This window comes from Euprymna scolopes, chromosome 32 (genome assembly GCF_053919585.1).
Source record: "Euprymna scolopes isolate OS-2025 chromosome 32, ASM5391958v1, whole genome shotgun sequence".
Taxonomy (NCBI): Eukaryota; Metazoa; Mollusca; class Cephalopoda; order Sepiida; family Sepiolidae; genus Euprymna; species Euprymna scolopes.
Window position 1 is genome coordinate 57,577,234 of NC_136513.1, and position 21,447 is coordinate 57,598,680.

The 21,447-nt window shown below is 33.9% G+C and overlaps 1 protein-coding gene across 3 annotated transcripts in view; it reads left to right on the top strand.

The window, feature by feature from the left end:
- Positions 1–21,447, top strand: part of LOC145256376 (transmembrane protein adipocyte-associated 1-like) — a 56,403-nt gene that overhangs the window by 24,461 nt on the left and 10,495 nt on the right. For 2 of the 3 annotated variants that reach the window (XM_080115202.1, XM_080115204.1), the window contains exons 2-6: positions 165–552; positions 7,859–7,994; positions 16,706–16,795; positions 17,649–17,721; positions 19,615–19,694. In XM_080115202.1, coding sequence (XP_079971328.1) covers positions 266–552; positions 7,859–7,994; positions 16,706–16,795; positions 17,649–17,721; positions 19,615–19,694 — 666 coding nt within the window. In that variant the 5' untranslated portion in view covers positions 165–265. The remainder of the gene's footprint in view (positions 1–164; positions 553–7,858; positions 7,995–16,705; positions 16,796–17,648; positions 17,722–19,614; positions 19,695–21,447) is intronic. The other variant, XM_080115205.1, reaches the window with a different exon arrangement.

Sequence of the window (21,447 nt, forward strand, 5' to 3'; positions counted from 1 at the left end):
TTTTTTCTCTTGGTATTGACCCTGGGTCATTTATTATTTTAAAAAGAATAGGTTAGAGATTCCTGTAGAAAGCACTGTAATATTTCCAGAGTCCTGCTAATTTTATAATATTGCCATTGTCAATTATTTTGTCTAACCCTTTCTTGACTTTTGTCTATTTTCAGGAAGAGATGAGTTGAAAAATCGTGAGAGAAAAAGAATTAATTTAGTTAAAGAGTTCTTTCCTGTCTTCGCTCTTCCCTTTTCATACAAGTGGAATTAAACAATGGACCCAGCTAAATCTGGTGGATCTCCTGTGTTGAAGATGGGCCGCCATCTTGAGACCACCAGTTTTCAACCATATGTAACTGACAGAAACAGTGCATTGAAATATGAATCAATTAACTCTACCATCTCCAGCAGGACAACCTCGGCCTTCGTCCCCATCTCGACCACCATGACAACAACAACCGCAACAACCACGTTTGCTTCTACTCAGAATGCAACAACCCCAGCAGCCAACATAGAAGAACATTTTTGTCTACAGATCTTATACAAAGATATCAGTGGAAGGTAACCTTTATTTCAAAGTTTCTCTTGGCACTAGTGCACTTTAACTAACTAGGTTCAACGTGTCCTCAATGGAATCGATGAGTTTGAAGTCTCAGTTATAACCTTTCGATTTCTCTGCACTTTACTTGAATACAAGCAAGTTGGTTCAAGCTAGAACCATGTTAATCGCATTATTGACATGCATTTCCACTGGGCAATGCTGGCACACAGGTTCTGCTTATGTATGTCTGTGTGTGTGTGTGTGTGTGTAATATATATATATATATATGATTAGTTTTTTTTGGAAAAAGAATTCCAGCAGAGTGCTCAATTAAAAGGAAAATCCAAATTTTAAGAGCGTACTTATATTTTGTGTACAGAAAGTTGTTAGTTGAGACAGATCATTAGTACCGTCGGTTTCAAGCCCGATAATAAGGCCCGTTTAAGGTATCCTTAAAAACTTGAAACCGACGGTACCAATGATCTGACTCAACTAACAACTTTCTGTACACAAAATATATATATATATATATATATATATATAAAATCTTGCACTTAAATCAATTTGCAAACTGTTTTAGTTTAGAAAGTTACTGCTTCAATGCCACTAAATCTAATTTTAAGTGATAGTTAGCATTATATTATTTTTATGATCTCCTCTTACTGTACTGGAATTTTTGTTGTCACTTGAAAATACCCTCCACTTCTCTTTATAAAAGCATTAAATGCTATTGTTTCAGAGTTTTTAAATACTTATTATTTTCGCAATATTTCCACTGGTGTAACATCCAATTTTCTTCAAGTGCATTGTTCAAACTGGAAGCTGTATAGAATCTTCAACTGAACTCGTTATTTAATTCATCGAGGTAGCTTATAATGCCTCTATGCTTTTTTCCTCAAGGAAATATGTATTCAAATACTATCATTGCATGTATTCTTCAGAATTGTCTGATCTATTCTCTGCTTTTGTTTTAGCCTTTTGAATTTCTTGGTCTGTCACTGTTTTGATACCTTATTGTAATACAATAATCCTATTCCAGTAGCTTGTGCTGGATTGTTGAACTTCTTTCCTGCTGTTTTCCTCTTATCTATAACCTTGGTCTTTTCAAGACTAAGATCAATTAGCATTTTAGTCTTTTTAATAATCTTTCATTGTTTTTTAGCTCCTTATACCAAGTGGCTTCCTGTCTTGTTTGGAACGATTTTCATTAAAAAAAGATTTCCATTACATTGGCTATGAACAGATATAAATAATTTTTTTATATACTATTATCACTTGTTGTGGAGATTGAACCTTCTGTCTAAAATGTTGTCACTTGGAACTGATTGTTAACCAATGCCTTTAGACATTATGCCATGGATTCAAGTGGACAATTTCTAGTATAAAATACCACACGTCTAGAGAACTATCTAATACAAAATTAGTACAATCATAAATTTAGAGCTCCCAAAATTCATACTAGAATTTACATATTCCCATGACGTAAAGGTTAAAAGTGTTAGTTACACTCTAAGTGAGTTTTCTGGTGGTTCAAGGTTCAATCTTTACTACAGGCTATAATAACTAAGAGTAACATTGAAAATGTTACACTTTTATCTGTTCAAGACTGACTGAATTAGAACAATCTACTCTTCCTGTGGATTAAATAGTTCATTTTGAAATTCATATAGATTCTTAAGTTTGAAACAATACGCATGAAGGTTGGATCATTGTGAAAATAACTAAGATAGGAATAGTAAGTCTATATATATAATTTTTTATTTTTTTTTATTTTTTTTAACAAATAGAGTAACTGTAGTTAAGGGTGACACAAAGGTTCCCTTTTCATTGGCTAAGGGAGAGTGTCACTCTTTTCTATGGTCTGCTTCACTTACCCTTGATCCTCACTTATAACGCTAAGTTTTTAGCAAGGAGACAGCAGGTACCTTGCTATCCTTATCCATTAGCGAATCATTATACTAGTGTTTAGATGATTAATCAAAATCAGAAATATCCAAACTTTTGGAAGTATCGGTATCGGAAATTTTATGCTTATTTCCCGATGTCAAAAACGATTCCTTTAATTATCTTATTTGATTTTGTTTAAAACAAAATCTTCCATTGCTGGTAGTAATAATAAAATAATCAATATTTATTGATTTTAAACTACCAGTAAAACTAAAATCTATAGATCATCTCCACAATTGTGTGCTTTACATTTGAGAAAATATATGTACTCCTAACATGTTTTTTCTATGGTTATAGGGAACAAATAACCATTTTATCGTTAAATATTTAGAGACTTATAAAGAATAGGAATCTGTAATTTAGTACAGAATTGGTAATTGAATCGGAGAAAAATATTGGAATCATCCCATCACTACATTATACCGATTGGATTTTCGGCAACATAATTCTTACTTTCTTTATTTTGTTGTTTAGCATACATATTCCATGAGCGATGTTTCTGACAAAAGGGAAATTTTGCTATTTTCTGGGTCAGAATCTATCCATATAACATTTATAGTGGGCTAGTTTTTGACCTTGAAGTGGTAGTTTTAGCTCCTTACATCAGGTGGCTTCATGCAATGTCTGGAGTGACTTCCATAATGATAAAATAAAATAATAATAATAAAAAAAAAAAAAAAGAGGCCGGTAATACTCCATATAATAGAAATTAAATGTTCGTTAATTTTTTTTTTTTTTTCTTTAATAAATGTTATTCTACATATCGACTTACATTATAAGTAACCTGATATAATAAGTTTTAAAGTCTACATGCATTTTTCATCTTATTTCATCGTATAACTATTTAAGCTGAAAAAGTATGCTCCACTTTTGGGATAAAAAGGACATTGTTAATACTGAAAATAGAACAAAGATTAAATAGCATTTAATGTTTTGTAGAATGAGGAGTGGAGGGTATTTTCTAGTGACATTAAAGTGTAATAAATTAGTTCTCCTGCAAAAGAGCAGGACACAAAATGTTTTAAATAATAATAATAAAATAACAAAGACAATCACGAGGTTGTCTCCTCAGCAACCGACAAGGCTAACATGCTTGCCAGTCGGTTTGCCTCAAACTCCACACTGGACCCTTCCAACCACCCCCTACCTGACTTTCCTATGCGGACAGACGCCACACTAGACGATCTGAAAACCACCCCTGCTCAGGTGCATGCTATCATAAAAAACCTTGATACCTCAAAAGCATGTGGACCCGATCTTATCACAGCTGTGCTATTAAAAAAGTGCTCAGCCAAAGTAGCTTCAGTTCTCTCCAAACTCTACAACAAATGCCTTAATGAAGCTTGCTTTCCGGTCTGTTGGAAAACTGCTTCTGTTGTACCAGTATTCAAGAATTCTGGCGAAAGGACAGACCCATCAAATTATCGCCCCATTAGCCTCCTCCCACTTTTTGCCAAAATATTTGAGACCATAATTAACCATGCTCTAGTCCATCATCTTACAGATGCTAAACTACTGACTGACAAACAATATGGATTTAGACAAGCCCGTTCCACAGCAGACATCCTAACTGTGATCTCTGAATGTATATACCATTCACTGGACAACGCGGGAGAGGGCAGAGCGGTAGCTCTAGATATATCTAAGGCTTTTAACAGGGTATGGCATGAGGGTCTCCTCAGTAAAATCAGATCATACGGTATCACTAGTAGAATACTTAACATAATTAAATCCTTCTTAGATAAGAGAAAAATCCAGGTTGTCCTCGACGGTCGTACATCTAAACAATATGATATAAATGCGGGGGTGCCCCAGGGTTCTATCCTTGGACCTCTATTGTTCCTGATATTCATAAATGACCTCCCCGACAACATTGCCTCTGAGATGGGTATATATGCTGATGACACTACACTCTATGGCAGGCACGACAGGAAGACGAATGAACACATTTCTAAAGAAATGGCAGAAACACTAGAGGAAGACCTCCAATCTGTAGTGGAATGGGGACAAAAGTGGTTGGTCGCGTTCAATGCTGCCAAGACTAAACTAGTTTCATTCAATAATTACAAGAAACCCTCTCTACCACCCATAGCAATGGCCAACGACTCTTTATCTGAGAGTCCATCTTTCAAACTCCTTGGCCTAACGTTCACAGGAAACACGAGTTGGAACAATTACATTGAAGGCATTGCCAGGGCCGCTGCAAGAAAGGTGGGCTCTCTCTACCGTGCTAGAAAACTACTAACACCCGAAAGTATCCTGTACCTCTATAAGGCCACCATTCGCCCATCTATGGAGTATTGCTGCCACATCTGGTCTGGTGCATCTGCTACTAGTCTCTCGCTCCTTGACAAGGTTCAAAAGAGTCGCAAACCTGATAGGCCCTGAACTGGCATCTAAGCTTCAGCCTCTGTCCCATCGACGAAATGTTGCATCCCTCTGCCTTTTCTACAAGTATTTTAGTGGTGAATGCTCTGACGAACTTCAATCACTTGTGCCCCCACGACGTGTGCACCCTCGACAAACCCGACAGGCTGCTAAATCCCACCCCCACACTGTAGAGATCCCTAGATGTAAAAGATCTTTTTACTCCAATAGTTTCTTCCCCAGAACCGCTAGACTCTGGAATTCCATCCCAGGTCCCTGCTTCCCCAACAGTACTGACGTGCAGAAGTTCAAGTGTAACGTGAACCGACACCTTGCTGCCCAAATCCCTACATAGTACCCCAGTAGTTGTTGCCCCTGATAGTAGCCCCCTACACCAAAGTGGCAATTTGCCTTGTTTGGGGTGAAAATGTAATAAAAAAAAATAAAAAAAAACTTTCGCTAGTGAGGATTACTATTGACTGTAACTAGTTATACAGTCCTTTTGAAATTTTAATCTCTATTTTTCTCATTATGTATTGAATATTTGTTAATAGAACCTATATGAAATATGTTCCTTATTAAATTTTAAAGATTTTCTATTCTGAAGGAAGTTTAAAAAAATTTAATCTAAAAGTTTTTTTTAATTTTTTGTTAAAAAAATTCAGATTTTCTCCTTATTCAGATCTATATTACAAAGAGGGGGTTGCAAAAAATGAGTTTTGGTGTGAGGAGAAATACAAACTGAAACAGAATATTCAGACCTGTAATAATACAAAGAGGGGGTTGCAAAAATGAGTTGTGTGAGAAATACAAACTGAAATAGGAGTTTTAAAATATAATCTTAAAAAGATAAGATACAAGTTAGAAAAGCATTTCATCCAAGGCATGAAAATGATTAAACAAAATGTTTTTACTATAGGCTTTAAAAATGAAGGTACAAGATTCAATTTGAAATTTATCTTCAAAGTGCACTTTTATAAATTTTAAGTAAGGTATAAAGATTTAATTTAAATTGAATCAAAAAAAATTACCTTGGATTTTATGTAATGTACATTTTGTTGCGATTTAAAAAAAAAAAAAAAATTCTTTCATCTAGCAATTAATGATATAGATATAAAATTTTCAAGGATTTTTTTTTTTTTTTTTTTTTTTTTGCTCCTGTTTATAATTTAATTGGGGGGAGGGGGCAGTTGGTATGAATAAAAATGATTCCATCCTTAAAAAAAAAAAAAAAAAAAAAAACTTTTCCCGAACAGGACTCTCCAAGGGTGACTATCATCTCCCCTACCCCTCCCCTCTCCAAACAATGACTATTGAAAATGAGCCCAGCCGGGCTGAAAAAAAAGAATGAACAAGACAACAGCAATCTTGGTTGGAAATTAAGTTATAAAGAGTTAATATTTTAAATGAAATAAAAGCATTTAAAACTATGTAACACCAAAAATTGATGTAGGTAGGTTGCAAAGTAACTTTTATTGGCTATGGTAATATTTATTTGTTGTATTTCATTTTTAATCACTTTTCGAATCCCTATGGATTGTAAAAAAAACAAATCCCAAATTTTGTTTAAATAAAAACTTGGAATTTTGTCTGGAAAATTAAAAAGCCTTGAAAATGGATAGTGAAAATATGGATGGATGCTGTCCTGCCTGCTTTGGGTGGCCTTATCAAGAATGCATGACTCGGCACACTAGATTAACAAGAAATCATTTCTTCACCATACCAACCTTTACATCAGTATCTGGTACCCCTGAATCCTCTGTTATTCTGCAACAGATGGGTTATACTACCTCAACTCTCGAGTTGTTAAAAATGCTCTTTAAATGTAAAAATAAAATACATGTTTCTAAAAATATGTATTGTAAACTTATTTAGCACCAAAGATCTCAGCTCAGTACAAGTGAGAGGTAATTAGATCCGGTTTCTTATTAAACTGTTTGGACGTCTGAAAGTTGACCACAGCTTTGAGCAGCTTGCTCCACAACATAGTGACCAAGGCTAAAATGCTTTTCAATGATTTAACCAATCATGTGTGGTACAGCACTCTCTGCATAGAATGTTGGTTGTGACTCAATGTGTCACTGGTATGTCTGTAACTTGATCAGTTAGTGGGGTGAGTAACTTGGTTTATCTATGCTGTGGGAACATCACTGAAAGGGTATTTACGTCCTGACACCTCACACCAGCTCCCCGGTTTGTAAACAATAAAACGATAGGCGCATTCTTTATATCAAGGGGTTGATAGATCTATTATGTCTGCTTGATGGGTCTTCTCTTAGAGTACTTGGTGTTATTAGTGGCAGGATTTTCATTATTCTCTCATGAGAATTATCTGGGCTGGCCTCTTTGGTGCTGGAATTAACCGCTATATGAAATAAGTTTGACGCATATATCTATAAAAATATATTTTATTTTAACATTTAAGGAGCATTTTTAAGAACCTGAGAGTTTAGCTGGTATGACCCATCCATTGCAGATTAAGATCAGATTCTAACTTCTTGCGACCACCGCTAACGACCTCCAAATTCCAACTGAATCCCAAATCTTCCCAATAGAGAGAGAAAGATGTGAATACATATATGATTAAGTTTCAACAGACTGTTATTATTGTTAACCCCTGTAACGAAACCATGTCAGCCATGTTGATCTGACCTTTTCACCCATCAACCTCAATTGCATAAACAACCGAACCTGATGTGCACTGATGTTTCAAGACAACAGAACAGCATCACTTTGATTTTATTTTTCTCCTCCTGAGGACAAGGAAATGTGAGGAGCTCAACCACTCTCCCAAAAGGAGTGTGGCATATGCCTACTATGCTCTGAAAATTAATTATAGATATTTACCACTCTAGCATGCTTGGTTTGTAATAGTAGTTTCATTATAAGATGAAAAGATTGAATGAGTGTGTGTGTGGGGGGGGGGATCTCATCATTGTTTATTTTTTATATGAATTTAACAATTATTACATGTAGAGTATCTTTAACTGTATTTTATTTTTATCTTTTTAGCAGAGTCGGGATATGGGATTTGAGTATTCTTATACCAAATGTCTTATTCATGCTCTTTCTTCTATGGCGGTTTAAAACAGCCATTGTGAAACTGAGAAATAGTAACAGCCCAATTTACTTGGTGTTTTATGCTTTGGTAAGTATCAACAGTTTTCTTACATTTTCACAATACTAATATATATATATATATATATATATATATATATATATATAAACTAGATTTTTTTTTTTACCTATTAAAAAGGACAAAAGTTAAAGCTCGTTGACTTATTTTTAAATCTCGATATAATTTCTTTTTAATTTGACAAACTGTTTAATGTTTTTCCTTTTTATATGAATTGTATCCAAAAATTATGATTAACTCATTGTTAGATTTCTATCTACAGTTTTCACATTTGCCAGCAGTAGAAAATTAAATAAAAAAAAATAAAAAAACTTGACACAACCAATGCCACGTCTACTGAGAGCCCATATTCCTTCACCAATTCTTTGAGGGTATTTAGTTATCTTCTAATGAGCATCTCACTGGCAGCATTTGTGTCAACTTGTGCTTTTCCGCTGGATGTCTGAACCCCAGTTGTGTACACATGCAGAGTCAGTCTTTGTGTAACAGCGTGGTCTGCCACTGAAGCGACAAGTTAATTCCTCTCAACATGACCTCCAATTCAACCAGATTAATATGCTGTACATTTTCAAGTCACAGTCAAAAAGCATCCTTCCATCACAGTTCCATCTTTTTCCAATGCCATTCCAGTTGCTAGTGTGCTGGCATCGACCCATATGCGTTCAGTTCCTGGCTGCCCACACACCAGTCCCCACAAACTGGATCATTCCGCTTTACTGCATCCAGTCTTGCACATCATATGCCAGAGTAGGGAGTTTCACAACCACATGATATTCTGGTACTCCATTATAGTCCTTCAGGTGGCCGCTTATCTGCCCATTTCCATGCTCGTTTCTGCTAAAATTAATGTTCATGCATAAAAAACAATTTTCTTTAGCTCGCAATGTTCACGGCACCTGTAAAAAGGATAATCTTTGTCTTTTCCCGTTTCGACATTCGTAGAAAATTATTTTTCTTTTCCCACTGACACGTAAATTAACCGTACTTTCAAACGTCTTGGTCAATAACGTTTTCGCCAATGAAAGAAATGTCAACTTTTATATGCTTAAATTCTACCGCATCTTAATTTGCATATGTCACATTTTCGTTTCCTCTCCGTTGGCTTTTGAGTTCAAGTGTCTGTGACATTTTACAATACGCACACGCCACCATTGGATGCTTGTTTCCATGATCTTTGTCACGCATTCTTTCACATTGAAATTTCCTATCCTCCACGCAGCTCCCTATCATGTCCACATTTAGTGTTTCTTTGAAATCATCAGAACTAAACTTGTTTTTAAGACTCGCATTACACATCGATTGTATCCTTCTCATATCGATTCTCTCCATGCCACACGTCCTAAACCCTCACTATTCAGGTTTCACTTGAATATATCAACACATGTCTGGACTTTTTTCTTGGTCAACAATGGTAATGCTCTAATTGTTAGTAATGGCAAAGCTTCTTTGAATTTACTTCTACTCTTAATCGATTTTCTGTTTTTGTTTTTATTCTCTTTTGTAAAACTTAATTATGTTCTACAAAAACAGCCCCCTTCCCTTCTCTTTTCTTTTTCCTTCCCTAATTCCCAACCATGTCAGTGGGGCATTAGAATACACTGACTGCTCCTCTGCAGAGAGTAAAAGTCCCTTAATGGGGCCACCTGTTGGCCGTAGGTGACATCCTGTAATGTCTATGAAAAGGATCCTGATGGCTGAGCAACTGATACCTAGGGAAATAAAGGTATCAGTTGCAACACGCCACTTTGGCCTTGTACTGGGCCAGACGGGCTGTCGGAGAGGCCCGATCCGATCAATTGGCTGGTCACGTCTAGCTCACCACTTATATACATATAATCTGCACCAAATATAAATACTACACGACACTCCCCCATCAATACTGATCCCCAAATAAGTGGTGAAAGCGGTGGCTGAGGGTCAATTGTATATAGTGAACAAGGACTAGACATGGATGTTTTTCTCTGATCTTTCCCATATTTTACTTGGATGGGAGAAATTAAGATACACAAGTGCTCGAAGCCTACATTATGTACAAGTATATCATACCTGTAACCCTGTTGTAGCCAGGGCGAATGGGCTCCCCCCCACCCCCCTGTGCGCATCCCAAGTAGGGCTCCGAGGTGGGTGGGGAGCAGGGATGATGAATTTAAAAAAAAAAAACGAACCCAATATGAGTTATAAAAATCAAAGTAAAAAAAGATTTTTAGACAGTTCAGACAGTGACACGAATGAGGAACCAGATAACTATCCGAATTTTATAGTAATGGAGTCAATTGGAGAAGTGCCTTTTAACCAAACTCTCCCCCTTCAAGATAGAAAAAATACTATCAGAAAGGGTCAAACCTAAACTAGTCAAAAAATTAAGAAATGGTACTCTTTTGATAGAAATTCTTACCAAACACAGGCAGATGAACTTTTAAAATGGAAACATTTTGACAATATAAAAATAAAAACATACCCTCACAAAACACTAAACATATGCAAAGGAGTGGTGAAAAGCCCTGAACTTTCCCTTTGCTCCATCGACGAAATCTGTTCAAATCTAAAAGAACAAAATGTAACGGATGTCAGAAGAATTCAAATAAAAAAAAAAATGAAGAAATGATAAACACACACACGTATATTCTAACCTATTACCAACAAAAAATTCCACAAGAAATAAAAATAGCCTATGAGAAATTAAGAGTCGAAACCTACATCCCCAACCCACTGCGTTGCTTTAAATGTCAAAAGTTTGGTCACCATCAGGACCGATGTACACGCCAGCCAGTGTGTGGAAGGTGTGGAGAAAACGACAATCGTATCAACTGTCAAAAAGCTTATAAATGTGCCAACTGTACAGAAAATCACAGTGCCTACTCCAAAGACTGAAATCTGGAAAAAAGAAAAGGAAATTGTTAAAATTAAACACTCATTAAACATCACCTACCCAGAAGCAAGGAAAAAGGCAGTAACAGCTAAATATTTCGAAATAACAAAAAAGAATACCCCAACACCAATAAACACAATGACAATTATTGCACAACAAACCTTGATATTAAAATCCAATACTTCACCAACCAAATCAAAATATTGATAAATATAATTGAAGAAATTAAAAAAAACCTCACTGGAACCAAAAATCCAAACGCCACACCCAGTAGACCAGAAACAAATAAAAAAACAAACAAACCAGAACCAAACTTAACTAAACCAAAACTACAAATAAACCCACAAATTCCCCTTTCCAATAACTTTAATATATTGGAGATCGAGAACTCCGAGGAGCAGAATACCAACAATAAATCCCCCACAAGAGTTCTAATATAAAAACAGATAACAACAAGCAAAAAAAAAAAAAAAAAAATTCTCCCAAAACATCCGAACAGACAAGAACAATAAATGGGGAAAAATTCCTTGAAGAAAACCAGCCCCCACAAAAAACAAACTACGATCTCTCTCAACATCTAAAACCAGAGATAAATCAAGCATAAAAGCTAACAAACCAATTGAACACAAAGAACCAGAAGCCATGGAAACAGAAACCGAATCTACCAATGATAAAAAGCTCACAAATACTCAAATGCACATGAAACAGTCCAATGATTCAAATATAAGAACTACAGACCAAAATAAATTTAAAACCTCCTTGGAAACGATGGAAATAGAAGACAAAACTTCTAAAACCCCATAAAAAAAGAACCCCCTCCCCCTATTCTCAAGACAAAAGGAAATCAAATACATAAAATCTAAACTATGGCCAACAAAATAATCCAATGGAATTGCAGAGGTATAAAAGCTAACCAGAATGAATTACTTCTACTAATATCCGATTTATGTCCCACAATAATATGCCTACAAGAAACCTTTTTAAAACCATCCAAAGTTTTACTGAATACAACTACACAACAAATAACCCAAATAGAGCTTCTGGAGGAACATCAATTCTCATTAACAAAAACACAGCACAAAGCCAAATAAATCTACAAACTAACTTACAGGCAATTGCTGTCACAGCAACCCTACATAGAACGGTCACAATTTGCTTCATTTATCTGCCACCAAACGACCCCATAGATGAAACTGAAATAGAAAAACTCATCAACCAACTCTCTCGCCCTTTATTAGGCGACTTTAATAGTCATAATGTTAGTTGGGGATGCTCAAACACAGACAGAAAAGGAATCACTATAGAAAATATTAACAACAACCTATGCATATATAACAACAAAAGCCAACCTTTATTCACTCCGCTACAAACTCGTCGGCAATTGACCTCTCTATAAGTGATCCTAGTATCTTTATAGATTACGATTGGACAGTGCATATGGATACCTGTGGAAGTGATTACTTCCCAATAACATTAGAACACTTTGGTTCTGAAATAACCTAAAAAATTCCTTGCTGGAACCTTAAAAAAAAGCTAACTGGAATAAATTCAAATTACTATGCAAACACGAACTCCTACCTGGAAAACACGAGAAAGACCCAATCACTCACTTTACAGATACAATTATCTCAATAGCAGAAGAATGTATTCCTAAAACAAAATCATCAACCAAGTATAATCATCCCTGGTTTTATAATGACTGTAAAAAGGCTATCAGGCTACGATGTGCTGCATTAAGAAAATTCAACAATCAACCAACTACTCAGAATTTAAACAACTTTAAAATATGCAGGGCTAAAGCACGCTGAACAATAAACAAAGCCAAAAGGGAATCATGGAAGAATTTTGTGTCTAAAATCAATAACACCACCAAAGACAAAACTGTATGGAATATGATTCAGAAAATATCAGAAAAAAACACCCGTTCCCCTGTCAACCACCTCTGTATAAACAATAGTAAAATAACTAAAGAAGAGGACATGACAAACCTGCTTGCAGTTACTATTGCAAATAATTCATCTTCTAAAAATTACGATAAAAAATTCCAAATCATTAAACAGAAATCGGAAAAAAGCAAACTGAACTTTAAAAGTAATAATGAGGAAGAATACAACAAACCTTTTACCATCCATGAACTAAAGGATTCATTAAAAAAAAGCCAACAACACGGCTGAGGGACCTGATAAGATAACATGAATTTCTAAAACAACTACCAGATGAACCATTAAAGAATTTACTTTCTATTTATAATGACATCTGGCTCAATGGCAATCTTCCAACCATATGGAAACAAGCCAGTCATTCCTATACCAAAACCAGGAAAGGATGTGTCTGACCCCTCCAATTATCGCCCCATAGCTCTAACAAGCTGCGTGTGTAAGATCATGGAGAGAATGGTCAACACCAGGTTAATTTGGTTTCTGGAAACAAATAAAATAACTAATTTTCAGTATGGCTTCCGAAAACATTGGCGCACAGCAGACCATTTAATTTGTTTAGAAACTTTCATCAGAAATTCATTTATACAAAAAAAAAAGCATACGACTGCTATTTTCTTTGATCTTGAAAAGGCGTACGATACCACATGGAAGTATGGCATCATGAAAGATCTCAAAGAAGCTGGAGTGAAAGGAAGACTACCCATCTTCATCAAAAACTTCATTAATAATAGACTATTCAATGTCCGTGTAGGAACGTGCCTATTGGACATCAAGGAACAGGAAATGGGAGTTCCACAGGGAAGTATTTTGTTGGTAACATTATTCAGCCTAAAAATTAACAATATTGTTGGATGCATAAACCAAGGCGTGGATTGCTCTCTATATGTTGATTTTTTAATTGCATACAGCTCGAGGCATATCCATATAATTTGGCGGCAACTTCAACAATGCATTGACAAAATTAAAAAATGGACAACTAAGAATGGCTTCAAATTTTCCATTAACAAAACAAAATGTATGCACTTTTGTCAACTAAGAAAACTGCACCCAGATTCTCTTTTAAAACTAGATGATATTCAGATTCCTGTTGTAAATGAACATACATTCTTAAGGTTAATACTAAACAAAAAACTTACGTTCATCCCTCATATAAAACATCTTAAAAATAAATGTAATAAAACTCTCCAGCTAATGCGGATCATTGCCCACACAGATTGGGGAGCGGACAGACAAACCCTATTAAAGTTATATAGGTCACTAGTGTGATCGGAACTAGACTATGGCAGCTTCATTTACGGTGCCACTAGAAAGTCGTACATAAAGATATTGGACACCGTTCAACATCAGGGCCTCAGGTTTGCACTGGGAGCCTTCTGAACTTACCCCATTGATAGTCTCTATGCAGAAGCCAATGAACCCCCATTATCAATTCGACACGACAAACTAGCCTTGCAATACCTGACCAAAATTCTCTCTTGCCCAGACAATTCTGCTTACGACTGCATTGCAAACCTCACTAGATTACTCGCTCTATGATAGGGAAAAATCGCAACCAACAAATCCAGCCTCTAACTGTACCTTCAATCCAAATTACCAAAATCTATATGACCAAAAAGTAAAAGCTATAAAACCTTTTGGGCTCCGTACAAAACCACTAGTAGAAGATGCAAGTATCACAATCACCAATATCCATAATGTCAACCAACTAAGCCTTCCACCCTGGCTACTAAAACAACCTTAAATTATCTTGAATTAAATAACCTCCCAAAAAATCAAACCCATCCACTAAACTATCAAGAAAAACTCCTTATCATTCAGGAAAAATACCCAAACCATCAGCACATATACACAGATGGGTCCAAAGACAGCAACAAAACCGGATGCGGAGTCATATCCACTACCTTACAGAAGCGACTAACAGACCATGCCTCAATTTTTAGTGCCGAAGCCATAGCCTTAGATATGGCACTAAACCTCATCACTGACCTTACCCACAACAAATTTATCATTTTTTCAGACTCCCTATCGGTATTTGAATCCTTAAAGAATAAAAATTTAAATAACCCACTACTCATCAAACTGCTACAAAAAATACACGCTCTTTCGCAAAACAAAAGTATTAAATTCTGCTGGATCTCCAGTCATTCTGGAATTCAGGGCAATGAAAAAGCTGACAGAGCTGCCAAAAACGCTTTAAAACTCCTTAAAAGCAATATAAAAATTCCACATTCTGACTACAAACAACAATCTCATTATGAAGAAATGGCAAGAAAGATGGAATAACTGTCCAAATAATAAACTTTTCAAGATCAAACCCACAATAGAAGAACGATTGCCAGAAGATCACATAGAGAGGAAGTGATTTTGTCCCATATTCGCATAGGACACCCGCACATAACCCACTCCTTCCTGCTAAAAAAGACTCTCCAGAATGTTTTGCATGCCAAGAACCTTTTACAGTAAAACACTTTCTTTTGGATTGTGGTGATCTCGCGCATATCCGGCAAAATTATTACAATGTCAACAATATGAAAGAACTATTAAAAAAAAAAAAAACTCCAACAAAATACTAACAGTTCTGAAAAAAGTAAATCTATATAAAAGAATATAACTTTAATTCAATCCAATTTTACACACACACACACACACACCCAAAAAAGGAAGCACATCACCTAATGATGCAAAAAGTCTGATTTGACTCACTGATTAAATTAAAATATCTATTCCACAAAAAAAAAAAAAAAAAAAAAAAAAATTGGAACTCTGTATTAAATAACTAAAAAGAAAAAAGATATGCTGTAAAACCAAACCAAATTTACTCTTAATTGTTTTGCAATCTCACTAGCACCTGCTCCATCCTGTACTTCCATGAATTAATGTTTGGTGTTATTCATTTGAAATTTTGTCTTATTTTTTTCTATATAATCTTTTGTTGATATTAACATTAATTAGTGATTTAATTAAAAAAAAAAAAAGTTAAATTACTAAAAATTGTTCTTAAAATATTAGGTGTTTAAGATAGTCGACAAATCGATTTTTTTTTTTTTTTTTTTTTTTTTTTTTTTTTTTTTTTTAAGTAAAAATATTACGTACTTAATTGTCATGTTGAAAATAGTAATATATCCAAAAATCATAAATTCATCAAATAGAACTGCTATTGTGTATTTTAGTGAAAAAAAAAAAAAAAAGTGAAAAAAGTCATTTCTAGTTAAAAGTAATTTTTATGGAAAATTGGGTAAAATCACATTTTTCTTAGACGTTATAAAGTAGGCAGTAGTTATCTACAGTGTAGATAACTCCGAAAGGAATATTTTAGATTACTTGTGTCATGGCTGCAATATTTGTTGTCTTTTTTTTCTTTTAAATTACACAAGTAATCTAAAATGTTCCTTTCAGAGTTATCTACACTTTATGTAGATTCCTACTGCCTACTTTGTAACGTCTAAGAAAGTGATTTTACCCAATTTTCCGTAAAAATCACTTTAACTGGAAATGACTTTCTTTTTTTTTTTTTTTTTTTTTGTAATTTCTTTGGCAGGCCCAAAATAATAAACCAATCAAGTACGTAATATTCTTTTAAAAAAAAAAAAAAAAAAAAAAAAAAATCAATCTGTTGACTATCTTAACAAGCACAAAATATTATGTTAATTTTTAAGAGGTAATTTAAATGATAGTTAGTTTGGAAAAATGCAAAAGATTATGATAATTATCAAGGAAGATAATTTAAACAGAAACTATTAGTTTTTAAAATTATACAAGATTTATATTAGATATATAATGTAATTTGTACATTTAAAAAGCATATTTATACTTGGATTAGTAGCTTCTTTGGGATGACAGATTTTTAATATTATTAGTATAAATGTATATATGCGCACTGTCTAATATTCTAGAAAGATTGTTGCTTATTTTAGGTGGTGGTTGTTGTGTGCATTAGTATTCTTCGTTGCATTGTTTCCATGACGGTCAACGCATCAATGGAAGTTGGAGATGATGCCGATAAAGTAAGTCCTCAGCTTTTCACCTTGTATCTTTTTAATTTCTCTTATCACATCTTGCAGAAATACCAGTTCTTACCTCTGTATTAAAAAAAATAACAAAAAATAAAGAAAAATCCAAAAATGTCCATACCTGTGATGAAGTGAAAACATATTCCAAAATAAATATCACAAGTTTGAATTATAAAGTTATCTTTTTTGTTTTTATTTGTTGCTATTTTTGTTTTGTTTTTTAGATTGTTTTCATAATAGCGGACAAGACAGTCACATTTCTCTTACTCATAATTTTCTTATTTTAAAATAAAACTCCTTGACCAATTTACATGATTTTTGGAATATATTTTCATTTTTTTCATGCAGTTTTTCTTTTTTTTAATTTTTAATATGGGTGAATGCTGGACAAGAACCATCTAATATTTATAAGTCTAAGTTAAGCTGCTCTATGTATTTATAAAAAATGAATTAATTGCAAGCTGTTTGCTCCTAAAATATAAACATAAAATAAATTCATCTGCAAATGACCTATATACAAGATTGAATATGTTAAATGTTTGAAAATATTATGAACCTCAAGCATAATTTATTTTTATCAAAATATATGGAGTCTGTATTAAATGGCCCAAAAGGATTGAATATGCAACAAACCAATCAACTTGCCTAACATTATAGCGAATTTCATACTACAAAGACACAATTGAACACGAAATGTATACAGTAATCGAAAATGTATGGCGTCACAAGTCATCTAGTAAAATTTAATGTTAACAATGAATTTAAATCTAAATAATGATTTGTGTTTCTACCTAATGCATCCCTTCTCTCAATCTTGTTTTAATTCTGTTTTTTTTGTCTTTCTCAGATCCTGTGGTTGATTCTTAGATTTTTCCTACTTACTACTGAGCTATCACTTGTCATTTTTGGATTTGCCTTTGGTAAGTCATTGTAGAGTTCATTACCATTGCTTGCTTTGCCTAGGCAAGGCACTGCAGAATTAGGTGCCTTTGCTTATCTTGATAACTAGTTGAATTCCCAGTGTTGTCTGGTTGTATAATACGCTTAAACATATTTTAATTTATGCAGATTGTGTATGTATTATTGTAGAATCAATCCCCTATTGAATATTATATATTACAAGACATAATTTGCCCGGAGGACTAATTTGCAAAAAAAAAGAAATAAATAAAATGTCGTTCATCAAATTCCGTCTATGTTTGTTTTTAATATCTTGTCAGCTGATGTTTAGGCTTGACGATGAATGCCCTGGAAAATTCACTTCTAATTAATGTTTAGTTTTAAAATATGCAGACGAAATGATTGTGGCAATTTTAAATGGTACCTCTTTTATTATAAATTGAACTCATTAAGAAAAAATAAAATGGTGGGTACACCTGGGCTTGAATAGGGGATCATTCGATTTGTAGTTAAATGATCTACCACTGAGCTATATCCAAATCTCAATAATTGTTTTGTTTTTTGTTTTTAAGAAATAATTTGCTAAGATTTTATTATTTCCCTTGCCAGTATAATATAAAATATGCCCCCTGCAAAAATATTTATCTATAAGAAAGAAATCCGATTTTAAAAATCGGATTGTTTTTAATTTTCAATACTTATCTGATGAATTTCTGTACAAAGCATATCGAAGAACACTGCCAGATATATAAATTACCTTTGTTAAATTTGAAAAGCCGTTTTGGACCCTATAAAGAAGGAACTCTCACACACACTCTTTTATATAAGAAATATGAATGTGAAAAAACAAAACAAAAAAAAGGTGACAACATGCATGCCACTTGGAACTCTTTTATACAACTGACTCCATCACGAGCAACAAACATGGCAACAAGCAGCAAATTTTTCTAACACGCGCTCAAATTCACCCAAATCCAAAATACTTTTTTGTCATACTCAGTCTTTAATCTTTAAAATGCTTGAATTAAATTTGCATATACTTATATAGATTGCATTACTCTTCCAACATTCTGGCATTTCAGTTGTGCACGGTTATTTTTTTAAATATTTTTTTATTTTATTGCATTTTCATCCTAAACAAGGCACAGTGCCACTTTGATGTGGGAAGCTACTCTCCGAGACATAATTGGTAGAGATGCTATGTAGGGAGTTGAGCAGCAAGATGTCTGCTTACATTACACTTGAACTTTTACATGCCGGGAAGCAGGAATCTGGAAGGGAATTCCAAAGTTTAGCAGTACTAGGGAAGAAACTGTTAGAAGTAATAGGCTTTCTATTAACTATTAGAGTAGAAGGCTTTCTACTGTGTGGAGGTGAGATTTTGCTGCTTGTTGGGTTTTCAGGAGTATTTACATAGAGAGGGTACAAGAGCTTGTAATTCGTTGGAGCACCTACCATTAAAATACTTGTAAAACCGGCAGACGGATTCAACATTTTGTCAATGGGACAGAGGGTGAAGTCTAGCTAACAGTTCGGGACCTATTAGGTTGGTGACTCTTTTTAAACCTTGTCCAGGAGTGAGACTAGCAGCAGATACACCAGCCCAAATATGACAATACTCCATGTAAGATTCCGGTTCTAATCTCATCATACAAAAACAAACTTTCATTATAATATTATTTTCATTTATCGCTTTGTCTCATGCTGATGTTAACTTCTAACTGTTGCCATTTTGCTTTTGCCACCAGCTAGAATCAAGTTGTCAAGCCCCCTCTGCAGATGAAACTGTGTATAACTTGTTTTATAAACAAATATCAAATAAATTTTCTATTTTCACTGAATTCTCCATTATAGTTTCATGATTTTCATGATTACACATAATTTTTATTATTATTTTTCTATTTTCTCCGCAGGTCATTTGGATAGCCGCACAAGCATCCAAAGAGTCTTACTCGTCACTTCTGCGATTGCACTCATTTACTCAACAACACAGGTAATTAATATTAACATACTAGACAAAAAAAGCCTTGCTTTATTCTAAATTCTACAGAATGCTGTTGGTTTTTGTAAGCATTATCTACTATAGAAAATTAAGTTAGTCCCTTTATCATTTCTTTGTCATCGATAACATTTTTTTATGGAAATGACCTGACAAGGCATGAAGACACTTGATGTTAGAAACTAAAACAAAAATTAGTAACCGATAAATGTTATATAGATATAGATTCCAACACAGAAAATAGCAATTCTTCCTCCTTTATCAGAAACCTCATTCATGGAATGTGAGGACTACGACAAAAAGGAAGCAAAATTTACAAGGCTACTGAAAGTAAACCTCAAATCCACTTTCTACTTTCCATACTCTGCAGTCAATATTTCATTCTGGTTTGTCGGTTTTTCTTCAGGATTGTTGCAGCATGTTAAGAACAAAATGTAATTTCATTTCTTCCATGAAATACTTTGTCTGAGTTGGAATTATTTTCAAATGGCTTCCATGTTAAAAAGAAAACAAAGTTATGTAACTCTGTATTCATCCATTCAGAGCTACTTCTCTTTAACTGAAACCAAAAATATTCTGGAAAAAAACAGTTTATAAAGAAAAGCAAAACAAATTGCAAGCAAATCTACTATTGGGCAACACCAAATAGGGACAGCTATTAATAAGACCCAATATATCAGTTCTGTTAACAAAGCTGAATAAAAATTAAATGTAAACTATTAAGGATATTAAGCAATCAGTTTTGCTATTTACGAATGACAAATGAGGACATGGCGCATGAATAGCAAAGCACAACAACTGTTCATAGTTATTCTCTATTTATGTAATATTTAAATACAACAACAAATTACCCCCCCCTTTTTCGCTAAAAATTGTAAAAAAAAATAAACAATTTTTCAGATTGAGGAAATATTAATAAGAACAAAATAAAAACACCATGATATATCAATAAATTATTTAATTCCCACAAATCTCAGCCTGTCAGTCTGGAAAAATTTTTTTTTTTTTTTTTTTTTTTTTTACAAAAAAATTTTAGTAAGAAAAAATAACGGTATGCGTCCATTTAAATTAAATTTAAATTGCTTGACTTTGAAGCGTTGTCTGCATAAATGTCTACGAGTATCCAAGAATGTGATTTTGGAGATCGTTGATGATCAGAAAGAGAGTTGAGCCCAAGATAGAATCTTGAGGGATACCAGTTTTAATACTATGAGTTTCTGATTTCTGCCCATCAAGGACTACTCTTATAAGCTTATCAAAGAGAAATGATTTAATAATTGAGAGGACATTTCCAGCTATTCCATAGCTGGCAATCTTGTAAAGTAGACCTTTATGCCATACTCTATCAAAAGCCTTTGATATGTCTACAGCTATTGCTCTAGAAATTAAGCCCCTCTCGAGAGCTTCACTAATCCTGTATGATATAATAAATACATCAGCTGTAGATCTCGCAGAACAGAAACCATAATGCATGTCACTGAACAGTTTATTTTTCTTTAAGGTACTTTTTAAACTATGAAATCTATATAGAATTTCAGACTTAAACCTTTATTTAATCCATGAAGTAGATTGTTCTCATTCTGCCAGTTATAGGCAGAAATCTATATAAATAAAACAATAGATGTATGTGTGTTTATAAATATTTAACCGATAAACTCTGAAACTACTAATCACATAACATTAAAATTAACAGGGAATACTAATCGTACACCAAGGATGGAATATAACAAGTGAAATCTTTATTTGG